A 15,084-nucleotide genomic window follows, 5' to 3' on the forward strand; every position below is an offset into this window, starting at 1 on the left:
AATGTCGTACTGTAGTTGACTGGTTTTAATGTCATACTGTAGTTGACTGGTTTTAATGTCGTACTGTAGTTGACTGGTTTTAATGTCGTACTGTAGTTGACTGGTTTTAATGTCGTACTGTAGTTGACTGGTTTTAATGTCGTACTGTAGTTGACTGGTTTTAATGTCGTACTGTAGTTGACTGGTTTTAATGTCGTACTGTAGTTGACTGGTTTTAATGTCGTACTGTAGTTGACTGGTTTTAATGTCGTACTGTAGTTGACTGGTTTTAATGTCGTACTGTAGTTGACTGGTTTTAATGTCGTACTGTAGTTGACTGGTTTTAATGTCGTACTGTAGTTGACTTGCTGGGACGGTCCGGACCAACAAGTCAAATGTTTGACTGGAAACGTTTGAGGTTTGGTCACATCTGTCCCAAGAGGTCAGAGGTCACCATACGGGCGTGAGAGTGTGTGTGTTGCAATTGCATCTCTGTGTCCTCAGGCTAGGACTTAAAGGGCCACTTCACCCCTTTTGCAACCAGATCTTGTTTTAATGATGTTTGGGAGACAAGAAACACTTACTTATACGACAATGACCATAATGCACTCACCCCACCTTGTGGAGAGTCTGTGTGTCCTCAGACTATAGGTCTTAACTGCCTCTCTCTCTCTCTCCTCAGGTACTGCTCGGTGCTGCTCATCACGTGCATCGCGGTGGACCGCCTGCTGGCCGTGGTCTACCCCATCGACTCCCTGGTGTGGAGGAAGTCCCAGAACGCCGTGGCAGCCTGCGCCACGGCGTGGATGGTGGCGCTGGGGGGGTCCGTGCCCCTGGTACTGAACCAGCAGACCATGTACCTGGAGGTAGGTAGGGGTGTGTGTGTGTGTGTGTGTGTGTGTGTGTGTGTGTGTGTGTGTGTGTGTGTGTGTGTGTGTGTGTGTGTGTGTGTGTGCGTGCGTGCGTGCGTGCGTGCGTGCGTGTGTGTGCGTGCGCATGCACATTTTTTGAGGGCGACTGTGGCTCAAAAGGTAGAGCAGGTCATCCAATGATCCATGGGTCGGCGGTTCGAATCCCGGCTCCTCCTGTCTACATGTCGAAGTGTCCTTCATGGGCAAGACACTGAACCCCCAATTGCTCCCAATGTGCTGGTTGGTACCTTGCATGGCTTCCGCCGCAATCGGTGTATGAATGTGTGTGAATGGGTGTATGTGATGCACAATCTATGTAAAGGTGTGTGAATGTGTGTGTGAATGGGTGAATGTAATGTACAATCTATGTAAAGGTGTATGAATGTGTGTGTGAATAGGTGAATGTAATGCACAATCTATGTAAAGGTGTGTGAATGTGTGTGTGTGTGAATGGGTGAATGTAATGCACCATCTATGTAAAGGTGTGTGAATGTGTGTGTGAATGGGTGAATGTAATGCACAATCTATGTAAAGGTGTGTGAATGTGTGTGTGAATGGGTGAATGTAATGCACAATCTATGTAAAGGTGTGTGAATGTGTGTGTGAATGGGTGAATGTATTGCACAATCTATGTAAAGGTGTGTGAATGTGTGTGTGAATGGGTGAATGTAATGCACAATCTATGTAAAGGTGTGTGAATGGGTGAATGTAATGCACAATCTATGTAAAGGTGTGAATGTGTGTGTGAATGGGTGAATGTAATGCACCATCTATGTAAAGGTGTGTGAATGTGTGTGTGAATGGGTGAATGTAATGCACAATCTATGTAAAGGTGTGTGAATGTGTGTGTGAATGGGTGAATGTAATGCACAATCTATGTAAAGGTGTGTGAATGTGTGCGTGAATGGGTGAATGTAATGCACAATCTATGTAAAGGTGTGTGAATGTGTGTGTGAATGGGTGAATGTAATGCACAATCTATGTAAAGGTGTGTGAATGGGTGAATGTAATGCACAATCTATGTAAAGGTGTGTGAATGTGTGTGAATGGGTGTGTATGTAAAGCGCCCTGGATAAAGGCGCTATATAAATGCACCATTTACCATTTTGAGGGTCATAAATGAAAGCGTAAAATGAAATGCATTTGACACTCTCAAGAGTGCATTAGTTAATTTACCAGATGTCTACACAATTATATGTGTACACATTATATTACATTATTAGTTATCTCTCCTAATGGTACCGACACCATGTTATCTCTCCTAATGGTACCAACATCATGTTATCTCTCCTAATGGTACCAACATCATGTTATCTCTCCTAATGGTACCAACACCATGTTATCTCTCCTAATGGTACCAACATCATGTTATCTCTCCTAATGGTACCGACACCATGTTATCTCTCCTAATGGTACCGACACCATGTTATCTCTCCTAATGGTACCAACATCATGTTATCTCTCCTAATGGTAACACCATGTTATCTCTCCTAATGGTACCAACACCATGTTATCTCTCCTAATGGTACCGACATCATGTTATCTCTCCTAATGGTACCAACATCATGTTATCTCTCCTAATGGTACCAACACCATGTTATCTCTCCTAATGGTACCAACACCATGTTATCTCTCCTAATGGTACCAACATCATGTTATCTCTCCTAATGGTACCAACATCATGTTGTCTCTCCTAATGGTACCAACACCATGTTATCTCTCCTAATGGTACCAACATCATGTTGTCTCTCCTAATGGTACCAACACCATGTTATCTCTCCTAATGGTACCAACATCATGTTCTCTCTCCTAATGGTACCAACATCATGTTATCTCTCCTAATGGTACCAACATCATGTTATCTCTCCTAATGGTACCAACATCATGTTATCTCTCCTAATGGTACCAACATCATGTTATCTCTCCTAATGGTACCAACACCATGTTATCTCTCCTAATGGTACCAACACCATGTTATCTCTCCTAATGGTACCAACACCATGTTATCTCTCCTAATGGTACCAACATCATGTTATCTCTCCTAATGGTACCAAGTACCAACACCATGTTATCTCTCCTAATGGTACCAACATCATGTTATCTCTCCTAATGGTACCAACATCATGTTATCTCTCCTAATGGTACCAACATCATGTTATCTCTCCTAATGGTAACAACATCATGTTATCTCTCCTAATGGTACCAACATCATGTTATCTCTCCTAATGGTACCAACATCATGTTATCTCTCCTAATGGTACCAACATCATGTTATCTCTCCTAATGGTAACAACATCATGTTATCTCTCCTAATGGTACCAACATCATGTTATCTCTCCTAATGGTAACAACATCATGTTATCTCTCCTAATGGTACCAACATCATGTTATCTCTCCTAATGGTACCAACATCATGTTATCTCTCCTAATGGTAACAACATCATGTTATCTCTCCTAATGGTACCAACATCATGTTATCTCTCCTAATGGTACCAACATCATGTTATCTCTCCTAATGGTACCAACATCATGTTATCTCTCCTAATGGTACCAACATCATGTTATCTCTCCTAATGGTACCGACATCATGTTATCTCTCCTAATGGTACCAACATCATGTTATCTCTCCTAATGGTACCAACACCATGTTATCTCTCCTAATGGTACCAACATCATGTTATCTCTCCTAATGGTACCAACATCATGTTATCTCTCCTAATGGTACCAACATCATGTTATCTCTCCTAATGGTACCAACACCATGTTATCTCTCCTAATGGTACCAACACCATGTTATCTCTCCTAATGGTACCAACATCATGTTATCTCTCCTAATGGTACCAACACCATGTTATCTCTCCTAATGGTACCAACACCATGTTATCTCTCCTAATGGTACCAACATCATGTTATCTCTCCTAATGGTACCAACATCATGTTATCTCTCCTAATGGTACCAACACCATGTTATCTCTCCTAATGGTACCAACACCATGTTATCTCTCCTAATGGTACCAACACCATGTTATCTCTCCTAATGGTACCAACATCATGTTATCTCTCCTAATGCATGGAATTGTGGACAAAATCGTATATCCAACGACAACATTCAACGTTCTAAGTCTTGTTTGCGTCTGAGAGGCTAAATGTCATCAGATGGTGGTCCGTGGCTCAAATGGGTCTGAGAGGCTAAATGTCATCAGATGGTGGTCCGTGGCTCAGATGGGTCTGAGAGGCTAAATTTCATCAAACGGTGGTCCGTGGCTCAAATGGGTCTGAGAGGCTAAATGTCATCAAACGGTGGTCCGTGGCTCAGATGGGTCTGAGAGGCTAAATGTCATCAAATGGGTCTGAGAGGCTAAATGTCATCACATGGGTCTGAGAGGCTAAATGTCATCACATGGGTCTGAGAGGCTAAATGTCATCAGATGGTGGTCCGTGGCTCAAATGGGTCTGAGAGGCTAAATGTCATCACATGGTGGTCCGTGGCTCAAATGGGTCTGAGAGGCTAAATGTCATCAAACGGTGGTCCGTGGCTCAGATGGGTCTGAGAGGCTAAATGTCATCAAACGGTGGTCCGTGGCTCAGATGGGTCTGAGAGGCTAAATGTCATCACATGGGTCTGAGAGGCTAAATGTCATCAGATGGTGGTCCGTGGCTCAAATGGGTCTGAGAGGCTAAATGTCATCACATGGGTCTGAGAGGCTAAATGTCCTCACATGGTGGTCCGTGGCTCATGAAAATGCTGAATAAATAATGTCCCTTGATATGAAAAAGCTGTCTGTCTGTCTGTCTGTCTGTGTGTCTAACAGGAAATGGACATCACCACCTGCCACGACGTCCAGTACGACGAAGGCGATCTGAGGAACTTCTACATGATCTACTTCTGCGTGCTGTCCTGCTGTCTGTTCTTCCTCCCCCTGGTGGTCACCGCCGTGTGCTACACGCGCGTCATCTGGACCCTGAGCAGGTCAGGAAGGCTTTCCGCTGGAGGCAGAGTCATAGGCCCTCATTTATCAATCGAGTGGAAATTCTGCCCCAAATTCGAGTGTAGGATTCGTAGTACACCCGCGTCGGGTCGGCATTTACAAAGTGATCGCAGACAGCTGTTCCTTCCTAATTTCATTCCTAGCAGTGATAAATGTGACGGCTGAAATCAATCTGGCACGCCCTATAAAATCTAGCCGCGCCCTCGGTTTTGCGACATGAACAACTGCAATACGACCTGGAAACCATGGTTACAGGGAAAAAAAGTTTCTGCTGCCCCCTCCCATACACACACACACACACAGACGCACGCACGCACACGCAACTTGTTGTATCTTAAATAAATAAACCTGCATGAATTAAATAAAGCTGTAGGACTACCCTGTCTGTTTCTCCTCTCGCTTCGCTTCCATTGCTGCCCGCCTCACCCCCCGCACGCACGCACGCACGCACATATCGCAATTTGCAAGCAACTGTCACTGTGTTGTTAGTTGTATATTAAATTATTAAAGTCTTTATTCATTTAATATACAACAAGATATATTAGTGAACGAAAACCTGAACCTGTGAACCATGAATTATATAACAAATAGGCGCGCACGCGCTGCTGTTTTGCAAGGTGCATCTCCTGTCCTGTCTGTCTCTCTCTATCACTGTGGTCCGTCCGTGACACCGTGACCAATTGACCATGCACGTCCGACAGTCTATTTAAATTGCCTCGCTGTCAACTGTCAATTATATGAATATTGCAGCCAAAACCGTAGCCTCATGTGGCACTGGACAGTGGTGGTGGTATGGTGGGCTGCAGGCTGGCTTAGGCTATACTATCTCCGATGCGTTCCCACTTGCGCTGGCACGGCACATTTGGCATTCGAGCGACGCGTCGGGTTTATTAAACGAGGAGGAGATTGCACATACTGTAACTCCAGAAAGACATCGGCCTGCTGTAGATTCGGCTACAGTAGGCTACCCAAGTTGGGACTCTCCGCAGCTGCAGCGCTGCACTATACTCTCCATGGAAATATTTCAGCACAGACAGCCCAAATCCTCGCATGTATGCGCTCATCATGCAAAACACTGTTTAAATGGCTTACGCATCTAACTTGCAACATTGTTTTTAAATGCATTGCTTGCTTGTAAAGTTGGAAATCTCCTACTAATTTCATATGACACAAAGACACATCGTTGATGTATTCCTTTACTTTTTTTTTCTTTTTTACATTTAGCCCATATACATACAGTTTTATATAAACATTTTAGGAGTGAATACATATGCTGCTCCGCTGTTCTACGACAGAAAAACAGGTGAGGACAAAGCGTACAACGCTATTTTTGTCCAAAAGTGCTCCTCTTAGGAGATGTCAGCCCCTGCCCCTCTAGCACTCTCTGCATGTCCCTGCACTAGCCAGGCCACTGAGCTACGGAGGCAGGGTGATATTTAGGTTTAAATGAGAAAAAGACCAAACACGAGACAGATTCTCTTCAAAGTATTCAGTGGAAAACAATCTTCAGTGTAAATATAAATGCATCAGTGTCACTGTTCTGTAAAGTGACTGAGGCAACAGTACCAGACAAACATGTGACATTAGAATACAGGCTCCTTTTAAGGGCAATATTTAAAACATGTCTGGCTTTTAGAAGCATAACGTCGTATAGATCTGCTATTTGTGAAACATTTTAGAAAGTGAAAGTCTTTTAGTGCGTCTGTGGATTATTATAGATATTGAACCAATGAAACTATGAACCTTATGACTTATGTTATGTGTGTACACGGTCAGAGTTAAATTAACATTGATTTTACAATATACATTGGGGGTCCCAGAGATAGAAATGCCATTAAATGGGGGTCCGCGTAGACTAATGCATGTCAAACTGCAGGGTCCTTAAAATGTAAATGGTATTGAGAATCACTGCTAGAGCCGTAAAACTCTTATGGGGGTCCCTGGCATATATTTTCAAATGGGGGTCCGCGGGCTGACTAGTGTCAATATGGAGGTCCTTTTAACATGAAAAGGTGCTCTAACTCCTCCTCCTCCTCCTCGTCCTCTCCAACACCAGGATCCCTCTGGGCGTGACGGGCCGTTCCCGCCGTAAGGCCCGCGCGGTGGTGATGGCTCTGACGGTGCTGGTGCTGTTCGTGGCGTGCTTCACGCCGTCCAACGTGCTGCTCCTGGTCCACTACCTGCAGCTGAGCGGGCGCTACGCCACGCCCCCCGACGGCTCCTACGCCCTCTACCTGGTCTTCATGTGCGTGGGCAGCGCCAGCTGCTGCCTGGACCCGCTGGTCTACTACTTTGGCTCGTCGCAGTGCCAGAGGCAGCTGGGAGCCGCGCTGGGGTGCGTAACAGATGGTTTTAGAATGGCAAATAGATCGCCTAACTATATATGTGACTCTTTTTGATACAGAGGCAAGACTATTACTGTTTAATCCAAAACGAGTTAATAGCACAGGCAGAATCTTCAGAGCTGAAATCGGCATGTAAATATGAAATAAATGCTTAAACATGTAGCTAGGTGTAATGTTAGAGTCCACAGAAGACATGTAAATATGAAATAAATACTTAAACGTGTAGCTAGGTGTAATGTTAGAGTCCACAGAAGACATGTAAATATGAAATAAATGCTTAAACATGTAGCTAGGTGTAATGTTAGTCCACAGAAGACATGTAAATATGAAATAAATGCTTAAACGTGTAGCTATAGTGTAATGTTAGAGTCCACAGAAGACATGTAAATATGAAATAAATGCTTAAACATGTAGCTATAGTGTAATGTTAGTCCACAGAAGACATGTAAATATGAAATAAATGCTTAAACGTGTAGCTATAGTGTAATGTTAGAGACCACAGAAGACATGTAAATATGAAATAAATGCTTAAACATGTAGCTATAGTGTAATGTTAGTCCACAGAAAACATGTAAATATGAAATAAATGCTTAAACATGTAGCTATAGTGTAATGTTAGTCCACAGAAGACATGTAAATATGAAATAAATGCTTAAACGTGTAGCTATAGTGTAATGTTAGAGTCCACAGAAGACATGTAAATATGAAATAAATGCTTAAACATGTAGCTATAGTGTAATGTTAGTCCACAGAAGACATGTAAATATGAAATAAATGCTTAAACATGTAGCTATAGTGTAATGTTAGTCCACAGAAGACATGTAAATATGAAATAAATGCTTAAACGTGTAGCTATAGTGTAATGTTAGAGTTCACAGAAGACATGTAAATATGAAATAAATGCTTAAACGTGTAGCTATAGTGTAATGTTAGAGTCCACAGAAGACATGTAAATATGAAATAAATGCTTAAACGTGTAGCTATAGTGTAATGTTAGTCCACAGAAGACATGTAAATATGAAATAAATGCTTAAACGTGTAGCTATAGTGTAATGTTAGAGACCACAGAAGACATGTAAATATGAAATAAATGCTTAAACATGTAGCTATAGTGTAATGTTAGTCCACAGAAGACATGTAAATATGAAATAAATGCTTAAACATGTAGCTATAGTGTAATGTTAGTCCACAGAAGACATGTAAATATGAAATAAATGCTTAAACATGTAGCTATAGTGTAATGTTAGAGTCCACAGAAGACATGTAAATATGAAATAAATGCTTAAACGTGTAGCTATAGTGTAATGTTAGAGTCCACAGAAGACATGTAAATATGAAATAAATGCTTTGTCACTCCCGCCATAGTCATAAAACGACACAGTAGTTCTGGATACTGAATGGATTTATTCAAGCTCTTGTCAAAGCTCAAAACCAACCGTCCAACTACATAAAATAAAGCATAAACAAACAAACACTCGTATTAACATCAAATCAAGTCATAACATTGTACAATACAAGTAAATGAATGTGAAACAAAAGAGAATACAAATAACACACCTTGCTTGCTGCATATAGACTCAAGGGGGGGAATGAATCCAAGTGCCCACGACAGACTCACAGCAACACAAACTGAATGAATCCAAGTGCCCACGACAGACTCACAGCAACACAAACTGAATGAAGCCAAGTGCCCACGACAGACTCACAGCAACACAAACTGAATGAATCCAAGTGCCCACGACAGACTCACAGCAACACAAACTGAATGAATCCAAGTGCCCACGACAGACTCACAGCAACACAAACTGAATGAAGCCAAGTGCCCACGACAGACTCATGCAACACAAACTGAATGAAGCCAAGTGCCCACGACAGACTCATGCAACACAAACTGAATGAATCCAATTGCCCACGACAGACTCACAGCAACACAAACTGAATGAATCCAAGTGCCCACGACAGACTCATGCAACACAAACTGAATGAAGCCAAGTGCCCACGACAGACTCATGCAACACAAACTGAATGAAGCCAAGTGCCCACGACAGACTCATGCAACACAAACTGAATGAAGCCAAGTGCCCACGACAGACTCATGCAACACAAACTGAATGAAGCCAAGTGCCCACGACAGACTCATGCAACACAAACTGAATGAATCCAAGTGCCCACGACAGACTCACAGCAACACAAACTGAATGAAGCCAAGTGCCCACGACAGACTCATGCAACACAAACTGAATGAAGCCAAGTGCCCACGACAGACTCACAGCAACACAAACTGAATGAATCCAAGTGCCCACGACAGACTCACAGCAACACAAACTGAATGAAGCCAAGTGCCCACGACAGACTCACAGCAACACAAACTGAATGAAGCCAAGTGCCCACGACAGACTCAAGCAAAACAAACTGAATGAAGCCAAGTGCCCACGACAGACTCATGCAACACAAACTGAATGAATCCAATTGCCCACGACAGACTCACAGCAACACAAACTGAATGAATCCAAGTGCCCACGACAGACTCATGCAACACAAACTGAATGAAGCCAAGTGCCCACGACAGACTCATGCAACACAAACTGAATGAATCCAATTGCCCACGACAGACTCACAGCAACACAAACTGAATGAATCCAAGTGCCCACGACAGACTCATGCAACACAAACTGAATGAAGCCAAGTGCCCACGACAGACTCACAGCAACACAAACTGAATGAATCCAAGTGCCCACGACAGACTCATGCAACACAAACTGAATGAAGCCAAGTGCCCACGACAGACTCATGCAACACAAACTGAATGAAGCCAAGTGCCCACGACAGACTCATGCAACACAAACTGAATGAAGCCAAGTGCCCACGACAGACTCATGCAACACAAACTGAATGAAGCCAAGTGCCCACGACAGACTCATGCAACACAAACTGAATGAATCCAAGTGCCCACGACAGACTCACAGCAACACAAACTGAATGAAGCCAAGTGCCCACGACAGACTCATGCAACACAAACTGAATGAAGCCAAGTGCCCACGACAAACTCACAGCAACACAAACTGAATGAATCCAAGTGCCCACGACAGACTCACAGCAACACAAACTGAATGAAGCAATACAATTAACCCACTATTCAAGCCGTATAATGTTGACTTGGATACCATGATTCAGAAACACTTCAAGAACATACATGTCTGTCTTACTGCACGTTCAAACGCTCATGAACGAGCGGAAGCGTTGATGTTACCTACTTGTAAAAAAGGTTAAACTACACTATTTAAAGGTTCCGGAACAAATCACACAATTACTACTTCCGGTAACTCAAATAACATGTAAAGGTAGTTTCAGGTAACTCAAATAACATGTAAATGTAGTTTCAGGTAACTCAAATAACATGTAAAGGTACTTTCAGGTAACTCAAATAACATGTAAAGGTAGTTTCAGTTTAGTTTAACTCAAATAACATGTAAAGGTAGTTTCAGGTAACTCAAATAACATGTAAAGGTAGTTTCAGTTTAGTTTAACTCAAATAACATGTAAAGGTAGTTTCAGTTTAGTTTAACTCAAATAACATGTAAAGGTAGTTTCAGGTAACTCAAATAACATGTAAAGGTAGTTTCAGGTAACTCAAATAACATGTAAAGGTAGTTTCAGGTAACTCAAATAACATGTAAAGGTAGTTTCAGGTAACTCAAATAACATGTAAAGGTAGTTTCAGGTAACTCAAATAACATGTAAAGGTAGTTTCAGGTAACTCAAATAACATGTAAAGGTAGTTTCAGGTAACTCAAATAACATGTAAAGGTAGTTTCAGTTTAGTTTAACTCAAATAACATGTAAAGGTAGTTTCAGGTAACTCAAATAACATGTAAAGGTAGTTTCAGTTTAGTTTAACTCAAATAACATGTAAAGGTAGTTTCAGGTAACTCAAATAACATGTAAAGGTAGTTTCAGTTTAGTTTAACTCAAATAACATGTAAATGTAGTTTCAGGTAACTCAAATAACATGTAAAGGTAGTTTCAGGTAACTCAAATAACATGTAAAGGTAGTTTCAGTTAACTCAAATAACATGTAAAGGTAGTTTCAGGTAACTCAAATAACATGTAAAGGTAGTTTCAGGTAACTCAAATAACATGTAAAGGTAGTTTCAGTTTAGTTTAACTCAAATAACATGTAAAGGTAGTTTCAGTTTAGTTTAACTCAAATAACATGTAAAGGTAGTTTCAGGTAACTCAAATAACATGTAAAGGTAGTTTCAGTTTAGTTTAACTCAAATAACATGTAAAGGTAGTTTCAGTTTAGTTCAACTCAAATAACATGTAAAGGTAGTTTCAGGTAACTCAAATAACATGTAAAGGTAGTTTCAGTTTAGTTTAACTCAAATAACATGTAAAGGTAGTTTCAGGTAACTCAAATAACATGTAAAGGTAGTTTCAGGTAACTCAAATAACATGTAAAGGTAGTTTCAGGTAACTCAAATAACATGTAAAGGTAGTTTCAGGTAACTCAAATAACATGTAAAGGTAGTTTCAGTTTAGTTTAACTCAAATAACATGTAAAGGTAGTTTCAGGTAACTCAAATAACATGTAAAGGTAGTTTCAGGTAACTCAAATAACATGTAAAGGTAGTTTCAGGTAACTCAAATAACATGTAAAGGTAGTTTCAGTTTAGTTTAACTCAAATAACATGTAAAGGTAGTTTCAGGTAACTCAAATAACATGTAAAGGTAGTTTCAGTTTAGTTTAACTCAAATAACATGTAAAGGTAGTTTCAGGTAACTCAAATAACATGTAAAGGTAGTTTCAGGTAACTCAAATAACATGTAAAGGTAGTTTCAGTTTAGTTTAACTCAAATAACATGTAAAGGTAGTTTCAGTTTAGTTCAACTCAAATAACATGTAAAGGTAGTTTCAGGTAACTCAAATAACATGTAAAGGTAGTTTCAGGTAACTCAAATAACATGTAAAGGTAGTTTCAGGTAACTCAAATAACATGTAAAGGTAGTTTCAGGTAACTCAAATAACATGTAAAGGTAGTTTCAGGTAACTCAAATAACATGTAAAGGTAGTTTCAGTTTAGTTTAACTCAAATAACATGTAAAGGTAGTTTCAGGTAACTCAAATAACATGTAAAGGTAGTTTCAGGTAACTCAAATAACATGTAAAGGTAGTTTCAGGTAACTCAAATAACATGTAAAGGTAGTTTCAGGTAACTCAAATAACATGTAAAGGTAGTTTCAGTTTAGTTTAACTCAAATAACATGTAAAGGTAGTTTCAGTTTAGTTCAACTCAAATAACATGTAAAGGTAGTTTCAGGTAACTCAAATAACATGTAAAGGTAGTTTCAGGTAACTCAAATAACATGTAAAGGTAGTTTCAGTTTAGTTTAACTCAAATAACATGTAAAGGTAGTTTCAGGTAACTCAAATAACATGTAAAGGTAGTTTCAGTTTAGTTTAACTCAAATAACATGTAAAGGTAGTTTCAGGTAACTCAAATAACATGTAAAGGTAGTTTCAGGTAACTCAAATAACATGTAAAGGTAGTTTCAGGTAACTCAAATAACATGTAAAGGTAGTTTCAGTTTAGTTTAACTCAAATAACATGTAAAGGTAGTTTCAGTTTAGTTCAACTCAAATAACATGTAAAGGTAGTTTCAGGTAACTCAAATAACATGTAAAGGTAGTTTCAGGTAACTCAAATAACATGTAAAGGTAGTTTCAGTTTAGTTTAACTCAAATAACATGTAAAGGTAGTTTCAGGTAACTCAAATAACATGTAAAGGTAGTTTCAGTTTAGTTTAACTCAAATAACATGTAAAGGTAGTTTCAGGTAACTCAAATAACATGTAAAGGTAGTTTCAGGTAACTCAAATAACATGTAAAGGTAGTTTCAGGTAACTCAAATAACATGTAAAGGTAGTTTCAGTTTAGTTTAACTCAAATAACATGTAAAGGTAGTTTCAGGTAACTCAAATAACATGTAAAGGTAGTTTCAGGTAACTCAAATAACATGTAAAGGTAGTTTCAGTTTAGTTTAACTCAAATAACATGTAAAGGTAGTTTCAGGTAACTCAAATAACATGTAAAGGTAGTTTCAGTTTAGTTTAACTCAAATAACATGTAAAGGTAGTTTCAGGTAACTCAAATAACATGTAAAGGTAGTTTCAGTTTAGTTTAACTCAAATAACATGTAAAGGTAGTTTCAGTTTAGTTTAACTCAAATAACATGTAAAGGTAGTTTCAGGTAACTCAAATAACATGTAAAGGTAGTTTCAGGTAACTCAAATAACATGTAAAGGTAGTTTCAGTTTAGTTTAACTCAAATAACGTGTAAAGGTAGTTTCAGGTAACTCAAATAACATGTAAAGGTAGTTTCAGGTAACTCAAATAACATGTAAAGGTAGTTTCAGGGGCGAATAAATAATATACAAAATAAGGAACAAAAATATACCCAAAATTAAGCCTTATGGCAGTCGTATGCTTAAACATGTAGCTAGGTGTAATGTTAGAGACCACAGAAGTGAACCTTTCAAGCCTGTTTTCTCAACTCACTGTTTCTCTGCAAGACATTACTCTATAAGCCATATCTCCAAAACTGGTGGGTCAAACTGAACAACCAATATGTCAATTTGAAGCTATGATTCCCTGCTTTCAAATGACGTGAAAAAAACGACAATGACAAAAAAAACAATCCAATGGCAGTCCCTCAGTCAAGCTGGGTCACATGGCTAATAAAACAATCCAATGGCAGTCCCTCAGTCAAGCTGGGTCACATGGCTAATCTAATCCAATGGCAGTCCCTCAGTCAAGCTGGGTCACATCCTAATCTGTTTGTTGTTCTTCTGCCTGATTCAACACTTCACCCTGAATGGACATTAACACAAAGGAATGTCAGGTTACGTTTTAAGCATGAATTCATATTTTTCCATTCCAGGTGCCGCGCGTCATCGGACTCCGCCAGTGGCGGTAAGAGCGGCGTCCACTCCTACGAGTCGTCCAGGAGCACCAGCTCCAGAACCTTCTTCAAGTCCAGCCTCAAGTCGTCCAGCGCCAAGAAACACAATAACAACAACTCCTCCTCCACTGCTGAAGGCCTGAAGAGCCAGTATAAGAAGCTTCTGGTGTGAAGGACTACGTTGATACTTCTTATTTTTCAGGGCGGTGTCCACACTTTTTTTTACTTGAGAACTAGGCTACTTTCTTAAAATGACCAGCTCAACAAGACCTACCCACCAAAAAAAGAAATGTTTTACCTGAGCGGGGCTTTGGATATACATAATAAGACAAACGCACTTGGAATGGGTAACAGTAGTGGGAAATTAAGTTTTACTCCCATTCTGTATGGAGGTGGTAGATTTTCGGGTTCTTTGCCTCACACATTTTTGAGGCGCACTAGCCCCTCCTATACCTTCAGCTAGTAGTGTAGATTTTCGTCTTGCACAAACATAAAATTCCCATTGACAATGAAATGAGAATTTATGTCATATATGTGGACGAGCAAATCGGCTACTTTCGTCCAACACAAATTTACAATGAATGGAGAATGCACGTGTCTGAGCAAAATGATGATGATGTGCGATGATAAGAGCGCCCCTCACTTCACACGGGTGTGATTTTTTTTAAATAACTTTGTAATGCTACTGGCGTTTGCTCGCAACACAAACAAAGCATTGCATTGTGGGGGTTTGCCTACTGTAGAAGTTCTGAAGGCAGATTGCAGAAAGAGGAGGAGTTTTGTCATTTTATTTATAAATATCTTTTATATTTTCATTTTATATATATATATATTTTTAGAGGCATTCAGGTTTACCTGCAATGATCTACTGGTTAGATCGCCATCTACTTTTTAGGAA

The 15,084-nt window shown here is 40.0% G+C and overlaps 1 protein-coding gene across 1 annotated transcript in view; it reads left to right on the forward strand.

Annotated features, from left to right (window-relative positions):
• Positions 1–14,394, forward strand: part of LOC306919098 (proteinase-activated receptor 1-like) — a 35,251-nt gene extending 20,857 nt beyond the window's left edge. Inside the window, exons 4-7 of the mRNA XM_079531932.1 lie at positions 662–845; positions 4,703–4,860; positions 6,936–7,214; positions 14,166–14,394. Of these exons, the coding sequence (XP_079388058.1) occupies positions 662–845; positions 4,703–4,860; positions 6,936–7,214; positions 14,166–14,358 (814 nt within the window). The 3' untranslated portion in view covers positions 14,359–14,394. The remainder of the gene's footprint in view (positions 1–661; positions 846–4,702; positions 4,861–6,935; positions 7,215–14,165) is intronic.
• Positions 14,395–15,084: the final 690 nt, after the last annotated feature.

The sequence above is a fragment of the Electrona antarctica genome (assembly GCF_951216825.1).
Source record: "Electrona antarctica genome assembly, contig: scaffold_199, whole genome shotgun sequence".
NCBI lineage: Eukaryota > Metazoa > Chordata > Actinopteri > Myctophiformes > Myctophidae > Electrona > Electrona antarctica.